Source organism: Rhyacophila brunnea, unplaced genomic scaffold (genome assembly GCF_057557595.1).
Source record: "Rhyacophila brunnea isolate RB1 unplaced genomic scaffold, BYU_Rbru_1.0 scaffold_9, whole genome shotgun sequence".
NCBI lineage: Eukaryota > Metazoa > Arthropoda > Insecta > Trichoptera > Rhyacophilidae > Rhyacophila > Rhyacophila brunnea.
The window spans coordinates 30,789,928-30,811,892 of NW_028233361.1; the positions used below are offsets into that span (position 1 = coordinate 30,789,928).

General features: G+C 33.8%; 1 protein-coding gene across 7 annotated transcripts in view; it reads right to left on the reverse strand.

The window, feature by feature from the left end:
• Eip63E (cyclin dependent kinase Eip63E) overlaps positions 1-21,965 on the reverse strand; it is a 573,562-nt gene that overhangs the window by 317,880 nt on the left and 233,717 nt on the right. For all 7 annotated transcript variants that reach the window (XM_085960003.1, XM_085960000.1, XM_085960006.1 and 4 more), the window contains one exon: positions 10,056-10,223. In XM_085960003.1, the coding sequence (XP_085816129.1) occupies positions 10,056-10,223 (168 nt within the window). The remainder of the gene's footprint in view (positions 1-10,055; positions 10,224-21,965) is intronic.

Here is a 21,965-nt window from a genome sequence, read left to right on the forward strand (position 1 = left end):
ACAAAAATGTTTCAAATAGTAATAATAAAGTACTTATTATATTTATATACTGCCATCATTAAATAAATATTCATAACTTAATATTGGTTTGGCATAAAAATGTTAATATTTCCAAATATTTGCAAATCCGTTATTTATAGAAGAATGGTAAGTATAATATCTGATTAAATATTTAATTAATTAATATAAAATTTAAGCACACTGCACAGTACCAATTGTGTAATATAGGCATTGTAAACTTCCATCATTTTTTTTTACAAAAATGTCACATAAGGCCATGAGGGTATTATTAAGACCACCACTGACCAGTGTGAATTTTATTCGTACCGCCGACGTGACGTTCGTATCGGCTAAACGGACAGTCTTGCATCAAGCGCGCGAATTTGCAGCGGAATAAAACGCAGTCGGCTGCGTTCTTTTTTTATGTCGTGCGAATTTCGCAAATTGAAAATAAAGCCAATGGTGGAAAACTTAATAAAAACGGGTACAACGTGTGCACAGTAATAAAATGTATGGGGAAATATGTATTATCCTACAGTTGGCAAGATTGCGTGTATAAATCAAACAAGTTTGGAAGATTCCTAATTTCCAATGCGACAGTAAGATTATTTTCGATCTGCGCCTGCGCAGTAGAGCGATCGTAGCGAACTTGCCGGCAAAAAAACGAACTACTCATTTTGAGCTCCGATTTTCAATACGACCTGTCAGATACGGCATACGTGCAGGGTTAGGCTAAATACCATTCGAAGCGGACTGTTTTCATTGTCTATAATCTGACAGTTCGCGACTTTAATCGATAATAGAAGATTTAAAACATTCAAATTTAACGGCCCACGTGCTCGTCGTAGGTCAAAATTGAGTTTTTATTGTATTTTCAAACCATGATCCTGGACACTCCTTAAACGTTATAGATAATCTATTTATATAATTTTGAAGCCTTACTATCCATTATAGTTATTTTAAACATTTTATGACTGCATAAAGTATTTTTGTTACATAAAATAGTATTCTTTTAAACCTCTCGCTCTAATGTTTTAGAATATAGTCATATTTCGGTACATAACTGTGCAGTGGTGTTAGGATTTTTTACATTTATTAATTTTTAAACGCATTTATAAAACCATTAGTATAATTTATTACGAGATATTTTTTGTAAAATATTCACGATAAAAAATTATATTGATAATCTCTGTGATCCCAATTTTGACAAGAATTAGGCATTTTATTATTAAAAAAATCGGCAAGATTAACACATTTGAAGATGATTCTAAAGATACTTATTATAAACTATGTTTTTGACCATTCAAGTGTGATAAACATCTTACGAACATGTACGTGTTTGAACATGTACCGTTTAAAAAAAAATTAAAAAAAATCGGTTAGGTACATGTTCAAACACGCGCGTTAACATAATTTTACTCCTTACTTTAATTATAGTTTCTCAATTTATGGCTACGGCCGTATGTTGTAGCTTAACCACTGGGGAATGCCAAAATAAATGGCGTATTTCAAAAAAACACTACCTTATTCTTAGGTCAATAATTATTATAAGGCAATCATTATTCATAAAATGTTTATCACACTTGAATGGTCAAAGACATAGCTTATAATAAGTATCTTTAGAATCATCTTCAAATGTGTTAATCTTGCCGATTTTTTAAATAATAAAATGCCTAATTCTTGTCAAATTTGGGATCACAGAGATTATCAATATATTTTTTTATCGTAAATATTTTACAAAAATTATCTCGTAATAAATTATACTAATGGTTTTATAAATGCGTTTAAAAATTAATAAATGTAAAAAATCTTAACACCACTGCACAGTTATGTACCGAAATATGACCATATTCTAAAACATTAGAGCGAGAGGTTTAAAAGAATACTATTTTATGTAACAAAAATACTTTATGCAGTCATCAAATGTTTAAAATAACTATAAAGGATAACAAGGCTTCAAAATTATATAAATAGATTATCTACAACGTTTAAGGAGTGTCCAGGATCATGGTTTGAAAATACAATAAAAACTCAATTTTGACCTTCGACGAGCATGTCCCCCCTTAACAATAATTATAATTTATCTTGATTATTTAATACTTTGGACGCGGAAGACGCACACGGTGCGTAATGACCAGGCGGCCGATCGATGTAATTAACGTGCATTTTAAAGGGGGCAATTAAAATCTCATTATCTATTCAGCAGCGAAAGCGTTAATGTACGAACTGTCGTTTAATAACCAATAAATTCGTCAACGAAACTGACGCGCCGGTTGCTGTGTGATGTTACATGTAAAATTCGCTGTGCGAAGTTTCCGTCAGCTGTGACGGTGCGAAAGTTTCGCTTTAGTCCGTGGAGACAATATGTCATTGGTGGAGACCATTACACATGGGATACGCCGTCAGACTGACAACGTTTTGCCGTCAAAAGATATTTATGTAAGCCAGAAGTATTAAATGGATATTAATTACCCAGAAGTCAAACTCAAAATTGAATAATCCAATAAGGAAACTAAAGATAAAAGTATTTGAAGTAGGTAATGGTAAGGTAACTCTCAGTAATGAGCAATAAAGTAAATCTGAAAGTAGTAGGCATATTGCATGAAAGTGACTGGAATCATGGGTGAAGCAATCTTTACCACGTAAGGGAGCGCGCAAAAGATCGTTCGATCTACCTCGTAACCTTTAAATTGCAAAGAGGTCAAACACCTGCACTCCAACCGAGCAGGTACGTAGGTCTTTCGGATGAAAATTCGTAAGGGTGAGTGTTTGTATCTTTACCATGAATATTTGAGCATAACACCGTGGCATTTGAAACCAGGGATCAATATTATCAAACAAAGCACTGTTAAATATGCAATGTATGTGATTATACCGCAAAAATACAAAACCATTTACTGACGTCAGCGAAATTGGGAATGGAATATTTGATGGAAATCCTTCATTAAATTTAGGCATGCAATACGTATAGAATCGCGTCAATAGAACATAGTGTACTTAATAATTAATTGTACAACACATTCATAATAAAATCTATTGTTGAATTAACTTTGTTTATTGTCATTCGTGATGGCGTGGTCAATATTGCATATTTGTTTAGTACTTTTAAATGAAAAATCACGATCGATTAAGGGGGGACATGCTCGTCGAAGGTCAAAATTGAGTTTTTATTGTATATTCAAACCATGATCCTGGACACTCCTTAAACGTTGTAGATGATCTATTTATATAATTTTGAAGCCTTATTATCCTTTATAGTTATTTTAAACATTTGATGACTGCATGAAGTATTTTTGTTACATAAAATAGTATTCTTTTAAACCTCTCGCTCTAATGTTTTAGAATATAGTCATATTTCGGTACATAACTGTGCAGTGGTGTTAAGATTTTTTACATTTATTAATTTTTAAACGCATTTATAAAACCATTAGCATAATTTATTACGAGATAATTTTTGTAAAATATTCACGATAAAAAATTATATTGATAATCTCTGTGATCCCAAATTTGACAAGAATTAGGCATTTTATTATTCAAAAAATCGGCAAGATTAACACATTTAAAGATGATTCTAAAGATATTTATTATAAGCTATGTCTTTGACCATTCAAGTGTGATAAACATCTTATGAATAATGATTGCTTTATAATAATTATTGACCTAAGAATAAGGTAGTGTTTTTTTGAAATACGCCATTTCTTTTGTCATTCCCTAGTGGTTAAGCTACAACATACGGCCGTAGCCATAAATTGACAAACTATAATTGAAGTAGGGAGTAAAATGATATTGACGCGCGTGTTTGAACATGTACCGTTTAAAAAAAATAAAAAAAAATTCGGTTAGGTACATGTTCAAACACGCGCGTTAACATAATTTTACTCCTTACTTTAATTATAGTTTGTCGTTTTATGGCTACGGCCGTATGTTGTAGCTTAACCACTAGGGAATGACAAAAGAAGTGGCGTATTTCAAAAAAACACTACCTTATTCTTAGGTCAATAATTCTTATAAAGCAATCATTATTCATAAGATTTTTATCACACTTGAATGGTCAAAGACATAGCTTATAATAAATATCTTTAGAATCATCTTCAAATGTGTTAATCTTGCCGATTTTTTGAATAATAAAATGCCTAATTCTTGTCAAATTTGGGATCACAGAGATTATCAAAATAATTTTTTATCGTGAATGTTTTACAAAAATTATCTCGTAATAAATTATACTAATGGTTTTATAAATGCGTTTAAAAATTAATAAATGTAAAAAATCTTAACACCACTGCACAGTTTTGTACCGAAATATGACTATATTCTAAAACATTAGAGCGAGAGGTTTAAAAGAATACTATTTTATGTAACAAAAATACTTCATGCAGTCATCAAATGTTTAAAATAACTATAAAGGATAATAAGGCTTCAAAATTATATAAATAGATTATCTACAACGTTTAAGGAGTGTCCAGGATCATGGTTTGAAAATACAATAAAAACTCAATTTTGACCTTCGACGAGCATGTCCCCCCTTAACAAGTAAGCATTGTAAAATTCTACAGCCGTATTCATACAGTTTCGAACCGCGCTCAACGCAGTTAGTGGTTTATCGGCCGAATAAGAAAACTATAAAAAATGCATACGTCACGAAGATGCGTACAGGAATGCACACCAAACTTAAAATGGCGGCGATCTGTGCGATCTATCAGTGTCACTTTAATATATGTCTAAAATGAGTTCATCACAACAAGCGTTTAGTAGGTTTAGTTCGTCTTGATTGAAGTTAACTGCCCGTCGTCGTTGGACTAGAGATAGATACATGATGGTAAAAATGCTAAAATTGTAAAGATGTATACAGATATCGAGGATCGATGGAAATGTCAATATTGTCAATGAGCCCGCGAAGCTGCATTGCCATATTATGGAAATGTTCACTGGTATATCTTTTTATCCTTTTGTACATTGAAGTATAAAATAAATATGATATTATAACAAATAAATTATTAAAAGTTCATGATAATTATTCATTTATAATTATTAAACTTATATGGTACCGTTTGCACATTTTTACACCTATTCACAATTTCAAAATTTTAAATTAATTATCGGGGAATCAAAATTTAAAGGTTGGTAACATTAGTCACGGCATGACGCGTATTACGTCATTAACGTGACGTCACTATTCATTTATGCATGCAAATTTGCATTAAATAGCTTGAATGCAGTTTGCTGTTATATGCATACACCAGCTAGTATCTAGTAAATATATTCTTGTAGTAGTACTTTATGGTAACATGTTTTGCGCACATATATGACTACTGGTAGAACGCATTTACGGAAGAAAAAAATATTCATGCCCGAATGCATCCCCCTTCGGTGTTCCTCAATCCGAAAGGGACCAAATATTAATATTGCTATGAGTGATCGAGATTTCTCGAGAAATTGTAAGATTTTTATTTCTCGAGAAATCATCAATATTTCGAGAAATTGTTAAAAAAATACTTGGCGGCTAAAACTTGGGTCGGAATAGTTTAAAAAGGTAATTTGAAACAAACGTAATTTCTTAAATATGCCGGTAAAATAAATTGTGGACAGGAAAATAATCCTGAAGGATGAAGTATGTCCTGTAAGAAGATATTTCTCGAGAATTCTCGATAAATCAATAACTCAATCCCTACCGCATTCTTGAAAAGAAAATATTCTTCAATTCGAAATGTACACGTTGGGAAATGATTAATGGATATACCTACACAAATGTAATAGATATTACCAGACTATTGAAAAGGCAATGTATTGTATATGTTGCTCAGTTTAGTTTAGATAAATGTACTATATTTATACAGTGCCGGTCTGAAAACAGGTGTATCGATGTATTGATTATTATCGGTGAAAATATGTGGCAGATAAGGTTGGTATGGGTGGGCAGCAGATAATTAATGTTAATATAACTAGAAATATTAAGTATTTTAAATAAAATTCTGAATTTAATGCTGTTTCCAACGTAAGCACCGCACCCTACTTATGATGGGAAGATACACGTTTTTTTTCGAGACAGCGAACAAAAAAGAAGATTCCCAGAATTATTATAATTCAACCTTAGAGTTCATATTATATTTCAAGGGGTTTTCTGATTTGAACACATCATTATTGTAAAAAAAAAGATGAATAAATTAAACTGGTGTGTTTTATAAATAATTGATGTATAAATTATACTAAATTTAAATTAAATATATATTTTCTGGAAACATCAGCGCGGTATAAGATTTTCTCAACACAAGCACGTATGGTTTGTAAAATATGTCTGGCAACCCTTTATTTTCCTCCGATAGTTGTGATAAAAGGGCGCTAGGCGGTGATAGACATAAATAAAATCCAGAACAATACTATAATGGCCATTACGTTTGATTTATAATGTCGACATGCAAACAAAGAAACGTATATCTATCCAGAAATGCATCAATAGCTTTCAATATCGTGAATCTTTACACATTATAGGTATAAAGCATTATGTTTCTGACATTATTTCAAATTATGTATATTCAACGAAGAATAATATTACATTATTCAAACTGTGTATCACTCAAATTACTTAGCTTTTATTAAAAAAGAGCTAATGAATATTTAATATTTCGGTTTCGTGAAAAAGGTGACAATCTAAAAATTCATTGCGCCCTCCAATTGTAACTCAGAAGAGGAAGTAAAATAATATGACGCAAAGTAAATAATCTTTGTAAATTTACGAAAGGAAATTTCATACAATCCATGATAAGAAAAAAATCTAGTATTATTATTAGTATAAAAAGGTTACACACGAATACGTCACGTCCACTTACAGCGTATAATCTCAATTCATTTACTATATTAAATGCGAAAGTTCGCTGAAGCCATTCCTTACGGAGTACCTCAGCCCTGAAATAATTTGCATGGCTAAGACGTCTGCACCAAGTTTGCTTGCTTACATCTTGAATTACTTTATTTCCCGGGGGTGGTAGGCTGCACAATCTCAACGCTGGCCAGAGAAGTAGAGTGGAGAAATTATTAGCGCGCGTCGTAACTACAAAAGTGCTTTAGTTTCGAATTAGCAATATGGTATATATCAAGTATTCAAATTGCATCGTCGAACCACAAAAATGAGAAAAATTTTAAATTTTCTAGTATACGATATTTGACAGATCTGTCGGACAAGAAACTATAAACAAATCAACAAAACGATATCCGATAACAGGAAAAATAATGGAGAGCTTTTGAAACAAAAAATGGCAGTTTTCATTTTAGAAAAATGTTAGCATGTCAACAAAATTATTGAATTTCTTTTTTATAAGCTGAAAAAAGGATTCTAAAATGTTTTTTGTAAACAAGGAATAATAAAAAACATTTTAGAATACTGTTTACAGAAGTTATACCCTTAATATGATGCTGTTATAATAAATAAGACATTTTTATTGACTTTCCAACAATTTTACGAGAATGGAATCTGTCGTTTATTTCCAAAGCTCTAGAAGGTATTCAAAGCTTTCTGTAATCTATTTTGGGATCCATTTTTAGCATGAAAACGTAGTGTTGCATTGATGAGTTGACTTGATCACCGAACCGGACTGTTTCACTCGGATACGAGATATGGGATATAAAATAGAACACGTACAGTGGTAGTGAAATTTACGAATTCGATCACGCCATTTTTTAAATTCGTTATGTAAATACTCGATGTCGTGGCCAGTTGGTGGTATATCTCGAAAACTACATGGTAAATAAAGTATCACGACTTGTCGATGGTACAACAAAAATAATTGGGAGAGTATCAATAATTGTAGTGGGTAAATATACTAATACAAATGTCAAGAATTGAAAGTTAAATTCTATTATGAAGTATTTGCCAACAATTAAATAATACAATTATTGGTTTATGATAAGTACGTAAGTCGTCGATTGTAATTAATTATTATACTATCTACCTAATACTGCGTCAATCGTATTCCACCTCATTCGAACTGTAACACACAATTGGTAGTTCATTGGCCCGCAATGCGCGATGCGGACGAAAGCCACTCCTTCGACTCATGCATACTGTTAGTGTGACAGGGAGACAGCAGTGAGCTGTCTCATTTTGATGTAGGTACATTAAAAGAACTTACACCCGTGGCAAAAATATTTTACTACAAAAATAAATTGTATGAGTCAGAAGGTCGATTTATCAGTATTATCATTTCACACTAACTGACATCACATTTCTAGAATATTGAAAATTGCCAGCATTTGGTAACTATTTGACTTATCGCTTACCGATAGCAAAGGAGGATAGGGTGCTACAATCATTACAGCTTATATGTATATGATGTAAATATAATTAACTACTAAACTAGGCATAAAAGAAAAAAATAGATAAATAATCGAATACGCGAAATAAAATAGGCACTATATGCCCAAAAATCGAAAAAAGAGTGAGTAAGCAGAAATTTTTCTATGTGCCATCGCCAATATCCCAAATACATACCGAAGTGACAAAAAATATATGAGAGCTTCCATGGGTATTCAAAGATGACTTTGGATGTAAGAGGCAGCATAATCATTTTTTAAATAGGCACTTGCCGTTTGGTTGACATGTGTCATGAGACTTTTTGAGTTCTCCGTTCGATATAATACGTGGCACTTAGTCCTTTTTTAATAAATAAGTATTGCGACGTATGCTTTTTTAAAATATCGTTGTTCAAACGTGTTTTTCTTACAATTTTTAATTATAAATTGTATTTTTTTTTCTTCTAATAACATTAAGACTGTGTGTTAATCTATTGAGAAGCTAATAAAATAGTGCTCTTATGAAAAATAAACGAATAATTATTCATTAAAACCCCTATGTCGGATTCAGCTTTTCAGTACCTACTTAGTGCCTATTATATTTCGTGTATTCAGTTTACACTAGTTTTTTTCTTATATAATGAATTATATATTACACATGTTCTACAATTAACGTAGCGTTGCCTAAGGGTCAATCTATTTCCGATATCGTTAAATAAAAAAAGATAATGACGAAAGCGTATTTATACTCTACGCCACTGAACCCACAGAGTGTATTAGTCGGATCGCGCGTCATGCCGCTCGTTGCTGAAAGGTTGAAACACGTAGGTATTTATAAACCGCACTGTACCGTCAAAATAGGTGAGTGAATTGTGAATAATTAACCCGAAAACTTAATTCCAATTCACCATTAGTTTTCGAACCAGTGGATAGGACTGACGATTTGATATGCTGAATCTTTAATGAAAGGGGTGTGGGAATTGGATCAATGTGTACAGATTAATAATTAACTATTATTTTTTTTTAAAAGCACTATTAGGCTAGGTTGATTAAAGAGTGATGCACTCATTCGGGAGGAGCGTGCTGCGTGGTATCTTCGTACTCCCCCAATGACACAGTCAGAGATGGAGATATAATAAAAAGCAGTATACATACAAGAGCCCACACATCGTCCATCAAAACGCCCGTTAGTCCGTAGACGCAGCATGCGGTCACCTACACCGTCAATTATATGTACCTTCGTCAATTCTTCATCTGAGCATATTGCCCCGCATGATATACCTATATCCAAATCGGCCATACATTAAGCACCAAATTTGTGGCTTATAACTATTAGTGGTAACGTCCAGTGGTCGTCAATTGAGCGCGAGTTTAGATAGCAGGATAATGTAGATGGGGTGGGCTGACTGTAAAACTGACATGCGGCAAGCAGCAAGACAAGCGAAGACTTGGTTGACCTAAAAGTCGGAGTCTAAGATTATGGATAAGCGGCTTTGGATTGAGACTGGAGGAAGCCACGACCCACATAGGGTTGTAGCGCCAGGAAGAAGATAAAGAAGGTTTATGAAAGTCAAAGCGGCATTTCATTTTCAAATATCTTAATTCATTGGCTTTAAAATTAGATAGGTTTGGTTGTTATGCCACCAATATTACGATGAGAATTTAGATTATTTCCGTATTTAATCTATTAGCACTTAGCAGTATTGCAGTTTTTGCTAAAAATAACAATAAATATAATACATTGAAAATTTGAGATAAGTAACTCGACTTACCGTATCTGTGGTCCTTGTCAGCAGGAATGTTTCCATTTGGTTCCAGCCTGTCGAGGAACTCCTCGGAATAGCCATTATATGGGAGCTTTCCATCACATCGATGTGATGCAGCGTGGAAGTGTCGATTGTGTGAATTGTGGTGGTCGCTTTCAGGCTCGTCCTTAGTGGCTGTTGGACAAAGAAAACTTTCTATTAGTGACAAGAAACGACGCGTCAAAAAGTATATGCATGGAATTAATTAGATAATCTAATAATGGTGACTGGTAGAAGTTTTCATTAAAACAACCCACGCAGGAACATTTCACAAAATTTCGTTAGTATCATTTTCTGCCAACTCAAAACTCAAAAAATCAGAAATGAATATAAATACTATAACCTTTATATTATATTAATTATTCAACACACTTATTCAATGAGTAAAGATAAGCCGTTACCTATAATGACGACAACTACCATACCATGCAACTTTACCATTGTAATACATACATTAGAGCACCTAAAGAGTATCATTAAGTTACGTAATAGTTAACCCTTAAATATTCAACTGATGTGTACTGCCAGTGCTCACGTATGCGACCTTGAATGACAGAGAAACCAAACAATTAAGCGCAGATTTCGCTGGATGGTTCGTGGGATGAAAAGGTGCATGTTGGACACGACACAACTAAAAAGACCACAAAATAAACCAATGGACAAAGAGGCAGACAACAGGACGCGATGTGATAGATGTTGCCAAACAGCCGAAGTAGCAATGGGCTGGATTCTGGATATGAGTGGACAACCGCTGAACGAATACTGTCATACAACAGGCCCCAATGACAACAGAGACGCCCCGCCCCGCTGGATAGACGAACTCATTAGCTCTTAACTTATTCTGAGATAATCGAATAATGTGAAAATATTGATCAAAGCTTGGATACTTAAACTTTCTAATTTTTTAGTTACTAAAAACTAAAAAAAAAGTCATATCAGGAACATTAGAGAGTAGAAATAGAAAATATTACACATACATCGGTATTTTTCTTAAATTCGGAATTACGTGCATTTATAAAGTTTTAATTAAGTACATGAGCTATTAAAAAATCGATCCAATTTATAATAAACCATTAAACTAAAGATGTTTCAATATTAAAAATATTACACGCCATTATGTCGATTATATTTTCTCGTCAATTTCATGCCGTTCTTCACAGCTGTCACATGGGTATACCATAATGATGTAACTGGAAGGACTTAAGTGCATGCTATGCACGCAACTCATCACTGTGTACCTACTTGTACTCGTACTTAGTGATTGTGTTCTTGTTACACATAATATGAGTATTACATACCTACAACGCTATCAGTTACCGTATTTAAATAAATATGGATTACACTTTAATACATTATAATGGTCGAATGACGTAAGACGTTATGTTAACTTAAATAATACTTGATTTAGTATCAATTATCACACAGGTCATCGCAAGTCCTAAGCAATCAATAAATAATAATTACAAGATAAAAAGAACATTTTATATACAACGTTTGTAAATTTTCTGTTGAATCATATAAACTTGACTTGACTAGCATAAACGATCAAAAAAAATGTACTTGATAGAAATACTGAATAATGAAATGTAATTTCATATTGATTTCCATAGTAACATACGTATATATTATTTAATAATTTAGTTGCTAGGGCCCGCTAGCAACCAATAATGGTATCGAAATAACTTTTCATACAAAACAGAATTAACTAAAAATGATTTAAATTCTACTTAAAGATGGCTAAAAGTATTAAAAAAATGCATTGGCATCGTGTTCTGATATATTCTAAAAGTTTCAAATGTCTAGCTAGTCGGGAAATTAGTTAAAATCGATTGCAAGATTTGTACCGGACAAACAACCACCGGACAAATAAGAATGCGACCTAAGAAAAACGTTGTAAAAAGGAACTAACGTCAGAAATTATACAAGAATTGGTAAGCATATTTTAAAAATATATAGCAACAGTCGATAACTAATAAATGGTTTAAAAGTATACACCCGTATCAGTATTTTAAAAAGCCGTAGCATTTCCGTAGTGCGACGTAGGCTGTAGACGCTACGGCGTAGAATGTGTCAATCGATGATTTGCGCGGAGATATTTTCAGATTTATTTTACCAAAAAAGCTATCACAGCTATGTCCCAAAGAGAATAGATGACGTAGGTATATTGTGTAAGCAAATAATACAACGGTTGAAGATAAAGTAGTACCTATTACAATATGACAATCATCCGTTTGTGTTAGATCAAATCGTCATAAGGACAAATTTAACGGTAATAGGATACCTCATTCACTGCGTACCAGTTAATTAATATTTAATTATGTACCATATTTAAATAACACGTTAATTATCGTCAGCACTGTATGAGTTAAAGCATGATTATTGCCCACAAAAACTTCTGAAAGACGGAGACTGGACCTGTAGGCATCATGATAGACAGTAACAAATAACAAACAAATATAATCGTGAAATAGTCGAATAACGAATTAAAACAATAATTTAATATAATGTAATACAACGCTTTGATTTAAATACACGGTTAAGCTTTCATAAATACTTGATCACGCAGTTACATTTGTTGAGAGAATTCTTCCTGGAAAATATCCAGATATAACAAAAAAAAAACAACACAATAAATTCCCGGGGAAAACGGAAAACAGACAGGTATTAAAGCGCGATGTTTAATCCGCTAAAAAGGGGAGGAGGGGTGTATGCGCGAGCGGCGAATTTAATTCCAAAAAGTAGAACCACCGCCGGCGGACGGATCGTAAAATATGTCTGAGTAGCCCATCTCATATTATGTCGGAGTCCTCTTGCCTTAAAAAGGAAAAGAAAACAGAAATATTATGTACATTCCGAACGTAGAAGTTACGCCACCTGAGAGGTTTACTGCCTTGCCGCATGTCTGATGCGGTAAGTACGTATTTGTTTTTCCCCAAGGACTATGACTTTAGTAGTTTCGGTTCGTTTAATACTAATGCACTTCGAGTATGTAAATTGAGAGGAATGGATGAAAACTCCTACCCCTATACTTACGTAATACCTATGTCCTATACATTCAGGTAGTTATGTTAATGTTATTATGGCGACGTATTCCTACTTTAAAAAGGAATGGGTAAATATATATAAATATAATATTAATACTATCGTATTTTGACGATTTATTATAATATGCTATCGAGTGTATTGTTATTAATAAGATAGGATTTTTACTAATTAGGTTTTTTACTGACACTTCAACTATTCATAATTTGTTTATTGTATTTTTTGTAACCTTTGACTTGATAGGTAGGTAATGGAGTTTTTACCTACTTTATTGTATTGATTTATTACATAAGCTAGAGTAAAGAGAAGATGCCGAAAGGCGAAACACGGGTCGCAAAAAACGACTTAAATGGAATAGTAGGGGAGAGCAGGTAGGATTCGTACACAGGGAGCATTCGTACAGTGGCGATATCTTCACTATCCAATTCATTGGCGTGCTCGCGTTTGTGTGTGTGACTCCCGCTCATACGCATAGTGTAACCGCGGGGCAGGGCATCAGTGCGGCCAACAGCTTCGACGGAGCACGCCGATACGTGTTTTCGCATTTTTTGTATTCACTTTTGAACACGCTTAACTGTTATAAGTTTTTCACGAATGTTATAAGTGACTTAGTATAGTTTATGAAGTGATAACTTCGTTTAATATGTAAATAGTTATTTTAGGCTAACTATAGCGGTTATTTTTATTTTCAATTAATTTGTTGATTTCTCGGTTTGGGGTACCTTCGTGCAGTTATGAGTGGGGTAGATTCGTACTGTACGAATGCTCCCTATTCCTAACTGCGTGGCAGTAGAAAGATTGTTCACCAAAAATATTATTGTTACAGAACCATGCCGCGAATATATGTGAAAAAGGGGACAAGAAGAGGAGACGTTGATGAAGATGCAAGATGCAGCCGTTAGAATCCACGTAAGGTGGAAAATCAACTTCTACAGCGGGCCAAGATGCCAATGTGCCAGAAACTCTACCTGCAGAAACAGAGATTACTCAACAAGATCTTCCATGGAGCTCAGCGCCAGTATCACCCTCCTTGCTATCACCTACAACTGCGCCTGCATCTTCATCAACTGTAGGATTAATAACTCCAGAAATTATCCGGCCCTATCCCAGAGTGGACAGAAATGCGTTAAAAAAGTCGAAGGAAAACTACCAGGAAAATCGAGAATATATACAGATACCCCTGAAAAAAATAGAAAAAGCAAAAAAGTTGAAGAAGCAAGAGCAAGAGAGGAAACAAATGGCTAAGGAGATGAAGCGAGCATTACATTTACTGTCAGATACAAGAACCAAAACAAAGAGACAGAAGAAAACTTCAGGGACAACTAAACCAAAGAGGCAAAATAAAACTGTAAAGACTGATAGTCAGGATGAAACTGATTGTGAGGATGAGGCTAATATGAGTTTAAGAGAAAGTTCTTGTTCTCCCATCGAAAAGACGTCTGAAGGATCGGATACTGAGAATGAAACTCTAGTTACGTTAGAGAACATCAAAGAAGAACGCTTTGTGATAGTAGAGTTCAAGAAAACAAAGACCGTTTTATATTATCTTGGACAAGTGCTTAAAAAATATAGTCCCGTTGAATACAAAGTTTCATTTTTGAGGAAGAAGCCTCATACCTGGAAATTTGGCTTTCCCACTACCAAAGATGAAGGAACAGTTTACATATCAGATGTGGTATGTGTTTTCCCGCTATCAAAATCTGCGTTTACACGTTTACAGCAAGAACAGCCCGGATAATATTTAGCTTCGAAAAAGACCTATCTATGTATAATGTTGGATAGTACAACTATTAAATACATAAGATTAAGACCTATTACTCTAATGGTAAATTTTATAATGTTGATTTATTTGTTCCTTTATTAACAAAAAATAAATTAAAGTGTTATGTTTTTATGACTAAGTAGTTATAAGCACTTTAAAAACAATAACTGTTAATTATTATTACATGAAGGCTGATTTTGTGTTAGCTTTGATCTCAATACATGATTATATTACATTGAATAAATAACATTTTCTTTGACTGTACGAAGGTTCCCCATTATGTACGAATGTGCCCCACACTATGTACGAAGCTACCCCACGTGTGGGATAGTTTCGTACGTTTTCCATTTTTCAGAAAAGTTACCGTAGCTTCGCCATGCTGATTTGTATCTAAGCTACACTTCACTATTATTAAAGCCAAATATATTGGATATATAGCAGCATTAAAGTTATTTTAAAATATCTTACAGTTTTGTTTTTATACGGCTTAGAGTAAAAAGTGTACGAATCCTACCTGCTCTCCCCTACAGAGCTTGAATCCATTAGACTGTATAAATATATCGGAATCGGATTGGAAAAAAAAGAACGCTCTAAAGTTAATTTAACATAGTTTTTCCGCGTATATTCATAATATAGAAATTTGTATCGTACAAAATTACACACGCTTTTATAATATTATTTATTATATTATGTACAAAGTGTGTGAAAAATAAAGTGCATTTGAGTGGTTCACAAGCATAGTGAACCAAGTCCATTCTGGTTGTTTTTGAGTAAGCTAGGTTCAAACATAATATTTGAGTATTGCTTATTATATAAGGGCAAATTTTATTCTTTTGTAATAAATAGATAAAATACAAATGAAAGTTACGGAAAAATTAAGTCTATCCGTATTGTAGTATTGGTCAATCACCATGATTTGATTGTTACTTAAAAAATAATTAATATTGTATGTATCTACATATTATTTAAAGCTACAATGCAATAACGGTGATTTTAGAGATTATTTCCTGGAAAAGGTATATAAACATTTTTCTATTAGATATTGTATGGAAGCGTCGTGGGTCCCAGGTTCGAATCCTGGGCCTGGCAAGTACCAGTGGCCAAGCCTCCATAGTAAGCGATTACTTAAACCCTACCTTCTAAGAAAAATAGATAGAAAGTATTTAAATTAAAATAAATAAAAAAATGTGCGGGAACCAATCTATTGTCAGAATTTAGAATAAATAAAAAATAATTGTCAAAGCAGCGCCTCTAGCGAGCATTGAAATATCGATTATTTCGAGATGATTTTCGGGTGCGTTTTATATAAAGTTTTTTTCTCATAATTTCAAGATGTCTACGACCGCCCATACAAATTTGCAAGCTATTGTCCATACATACGTATAGTCTGACTTTTTAACCGGTGTACCCAGAAGTTGCGTAGACCTTTGAAACTGATGATGAAAGAAAGACAATTTTAATGTTTTGAATATTTTATTTATTGAGATTCTAAATTTTCAAACTCTTGCAATCTTTTTTTTAAATAATTAATACTTATGATAATTTAAAAAATTAATTTCAACGGGATTAGATCACATACTTATAAAAAATATTGACTGGTGTTAGAAAAAAAAAAAAAAAAAAAAAAAAAGTTCATCATAGACTAAGGCAATTTCATTTATTCAGTCAGTTATGTCAGTTGAGATCTGATATTGTACCTAAATCTGTGTTTTAAATATAGAAGTATTTTAAAATGTCTTACGCGTTAAATTATAAATTGTTATGGAACAGATACACAACGGATTTTTTCAAAGATGAAAATATATTTTGAGCATATGTTACGTTTATCAATGTTTAGAAAATAACATACATAATTCAAACTCATTGCTTAATTTTTGTGTCATATTCATCAGTGGTAATATCGGATTATGTTCTTATTCTCCCGTAACTATATCTGACGAGTGTGCTGCCTCCACAGCCTACCTCTTTCCAAAAGTCACCCTTCGCCACTGGCAAGTACACAATATATTGTTTTCCAATTTGTGTAGGAGTCAGAGTATGGAACTAATAGGTTGAGGAAGTGCAACCACTGGCTGACATCCATTTCTCGTAAAAATAAAATCTGTCGATACAAACCTCCACCCTATGGAGGCCCGCCCATATGATCATATTAGGATCGGACATGGTCGAAAAAAAAATTGTATGGACAGTATATCGTGTATATTATATATCATCAAGCGACACGTGATTCGTAGTTTCCACGGTATTATTGGTACAATATTATATAATAGAAATGTTTTCCATAAACCTCATTTCTTCTAATTGTTCCCAACCCTTGAAAAATGACTGAATGGATGGCTGACTATCAAACATCGTAAAAAAGTGAATATAATATGTTACTTTCTCGGTGTGGAGATCTGTGATAGACTTACATAAGTACCCATGAACTACCTATACGCTGCACTTTATATATTCCACAATAATTTAACGGCCCACATGCTCGTCGTAGGTCAAAATTTATTATTTTCAAACCATGATCCTGGACACTCCTTAAACGTTGTAGATAATCTCTATATATATAAAAATCTCGTGTCACGATGTTTGTGGTCGAACTCCTCCGAAAGGGCTCGACCGATTTTTATGAATTTTTTTATGTATATTTGTTAGGTATGAGAATAGGTCAACAAGTATATTTCATACCGCTAGGTGATTAAGGATCTCTATCCAGAAAAATTTTCTTTTATTTTTTTGACAATTTTTTTTGTATTTTTTTTATTATTTGGCATAAAAAAATACCTATAACCCCAAATTTTCACCTCCTACCCTTACCCTCCCATTTTTTAATCGCGATTTTATTATTTTTGTATGAACAAATTTAACCGCCGTTCGTATTTCAAACAACGAAATTATTTATGTTGTTGAATGACAGATGGCGCTACGTCCGAGAAGAATTCAAGAGAAGCGTCGCGTCATTTTGACAATTCATTCGGCATACACCAACGCAGTGCGTGCAAAATTTTGTACGATTTATTTTATTTATCTATTTTTATGTGCGTGTATTACAGTGCACAATGCCAGCAAGACGCAAGGGGGGCCATTTGGGCCGTCGAACGAATAAAGCAACAAACATGCAAAATAGTAGAGCAGAAAGAACAGACGAACAAATCCAACAAGATAATAAAAACGTGCGTGTAAGCATGTCGCAATTGCGTGCATCTCAATCACAAGAGGCACGAGCTGAACGAAATCAACAACGACAATTGGAACGGAGCCAAGCGCGCCGGTTCGTAGTTAACACACGCAGAGCAAATGACCGACAACGCCAACAAGTACATCGAACATTTACATCCGCTTCGTTCCTTAGTCTCGCATTCGATTACGAGCCAGATATTGAATATTCCGCTCATCCGAAAGTGTTGATTGGTGCTATGGACAAATAATGTCCCCATTGTCATGCGCTCAAATTCAAACATGAGTCAGCCGGGATGTGTTGCGCATCAGGAAAAGTGCAACTACCAGAAATTGAGATACCACCAGAACCATTGAACAGCTTGCTCATCGGCACGGTTCCAGATTCAAACCTGTTCCTGAAGTCCATTCGCACATTCAATTCATGCTTCTAAATGACTTCGTCCGGAGCAACAGAAATAGTTCACAATACTGCGGCAAATGGTCAACAATTCCATTCTACGTTCAAAATCAAAGGCCAAGTATACCACAAAGTAGGCTCATTGCTGCCAATGCCAAACGAACCACATACATTTTTACAAATCTACTTCATGGGCGCGGCGGTGAGGACATCAATCATGTGGATGCACGTTGCGGCTACAATAGCCTCAATTCGCCTAATGCCAGGCACATCGTCGGCGAACTGGACGCCCTGTTGAATGAGCACAATGAATTATTGAAATTTTTCAAAGCACACATGCACGAATTGCAAAGTGACAATCACGCTATTGTCATCAATCCTGATAAAACACCAGCTGGAGAGCACGTACGTCGATTCAATGCGACTGTTGTTGACGACATTGCTGGAATCATGGTTGGCGACCGCACATCGACGCGAGAAATCGTGATTCGAAGAAGAAACAATAATCTGGAGTCCATCGCTGACACACACCGTTCATAGGACGCTCTCCAATATCCGCTAATTTTCTGGAAGGGACAAGACGGATATTGCATAAACATTAAGCAACGAGATCCTGTCACAGGTAATTCATTCATTATGAACATCATTACTCATTTTGAATTGAGAAAATGAATGGTTGATGTTTTTTTGTTTTTATCGGCGGTCATCGTCTACAGCGCTCTATTCCTCTTTCTGTCATAGATCCCATCCCCACACACTTACGATACATTTGTTATTTTTTATTTAACAACCAAAATATTCACTAGAAATAATTTATATGGCAGAACAACGTTTGCCGGGTCAGCTAGTCTATTTATATAATTTTGAAGCCTTATTATCCTTTATATTTATTTTAAACATTTGATGACTGCATAAAGTATTTTTGTTACATAAAATAGTATTCTTTTAAACCTCTCGCTCTAATGTTTTAGAATATAGTCATATTTCGGTACATGAATGCGCAGATGCGATTTCTTTTCGTGCGCAGGAATAAGGTGGTTGTAATGTTTATTGAACCTCACTGTAATGTGACATGTTGATATTAACCAAATTTTCAAAAGAAATCAATCACTCGTAACAATTAATGTGTACTTTCAATGCGCACGCCCTTGACCGGCTTGATCCAATATAGCGGCAGGTACGTATACGTGTAACATTCGTGAAATAAAATTAATGCTTTTCTATGTAAACTACCTAACAGTTTATCAATATTATAGTACTACAACTAGCATTATATGGCATTGATTACAGAGTTATTTAATATACTTTACAGACTATCTGGCGCGACTGGTATAATGGGAGAAAGTTGTCAAGTGTAATGGATTGATAACGACTGATACAATGTAACGACATACAGAACAACTCCTAATGCATTATAAATTGGCCCGTTTTTTGTTTGTTTTTGATTCCGATATCAGTGGTAACCCACATAGATTATCGAAGAATGACAAAGATAAAAAGATATGGGCAAATAGTTAAATTTTACTTATCAATGAGTTGATACTGCTAGAATCAAAGGTATTTTTTCATAACGTTTATCCGAGTTCCAGCTACATAATTTTGGACCGTCCATACTGCTGAACGTTTACAATGAATGATTAGAATGCTTAAGAACCGTTCAAATAGTGTTTTTAAATCTCGGAGACCATTTAAATCAAATCAAATCAAATCAAATCAAATCATGAGCATTGTCTATAACAGGGTTTCCCAAACTATGTTCCGCCGAACCTGAGTAGGTGTTCCGCGACAATTTGGAATGGTTTTATACACTGCAACACATTTAAAGATCGTCTACAAGTAAAAGTAAAATAAGTAAAATTAAAATAAGTAAAGAATCTACTTCATATTGATAGGCGAGTGATAATCAATCTCCACTGATGTTTATGACGTATAGGCGGAGGTCCATCTTTTCTCACACGGTGCGCATAGTTTTATATTTAAAAATAATTACTAAATAAATAATGTGTTTTAATAAAAAAAAAAAAATATTTTTACTAGTAGGAATTACCCAACCTAAAAAATAAGCTAAGTGTTCCGTTAAAATTTCCGGGTTTGCAAAGTGTTCCATTGCAGAAAAAGTTTGGGAAACCCTGGTCTATAACATATTCTCTAATCCTCATAAGCCTGGATGAAGACCTCTCCAAACTAAATCGAGCGATCTCTAGGTGTATTTTGTTATATAGCTGTTTCCATTACCTTTTCGTACCTTTGTATGTTGTGTCTCTATTATAATGGTTTTGGTTTATTTAGAAAACCATCACCCGAATATTCATCAAATTCAAACAAACTAAAGATTCATTTTATTGTAAGTATATAGGCCACGTGAAAACTAGATTTTCATTTTACTCAATTACTAAAAATGTGACAAATCTGTGTGGAATCACTGGTTTAGACGCTTATACTTAACTTCGTATTTACGTGTATCATAAAATTAAAACTGATATAATAATAAAACTTAAACATCTATTATTCAAATAAATAGACAAACAGACAGTTGTAGACGTAGTCCAGTGTGTAAGGCACTGGTTTCTCATCCGGGGACTCCAAGTTCGATCCGATGAGGTAATAATACATTTATGTGATTTTCTCAAGGCCTGTGTTTCACCTCTACTACTACAATACAGTTTCACCATACTACTGTCGGCCGCAAGGCCTGTTGTAGTGTTAAACAAATAATAATGAACGAAATCCAAATAAATTAAATCAATAATTCTTTAATCATATTGTAAAGTTACAATAAAAATACGTGCTACAATTTAACCATAATACGCTTGACGTATATAAGTAGTAGATATTACGATAATATAATATAATCTATATCGTCTCTAGTTGAAATTCCCTAAAATGTTCCGAGGCGAGTGGACCATATCGTATTCAGTGCGAGCACTTACCATTCCAAGGCGAATACGCCTATTGAAATTCAGGAACGTATTTTCAAAACAAAACCTAATTGCCCTTACAATCTTGGACTCGTATTCTAATAATTACACAGCAATTAGCATGAATGTTTAAAATAAAACCCCAAGCGATACTTATACTAATTTTAATGTGGCTTTTTTAAAAGCTAATTATTTGTAAGTTATTAAAATTCCCCAACTTAGCGACTAGACGTACCTGGTTACGTCAATAACCATGTTCGAATAATATCGATCAGAGATCATATCTATGCAGGATATATACAAAATTTTGAGCGCGATGCAGGACCATACTTATAAGCGTAAGTCCGTAAGTTATGCATTTATCTTTGGGAGGCCAATATCGGCTAGATACATAATGAAGGTCCAATAGCAGGTAGTAAATCTATGGAAAAAGGCACTGCCCCGAAATGAAACCATTTAACTAAGTCAATCTAAATAAGCAACTCCGGATGGAGTTTTTTGCCAATTATAGTGACTTAGTTAATCCAGGTATTAGCGTAAAACTGCAGTGCAGATCGACTTTAATTGAATTTGTGTACAATATCAAA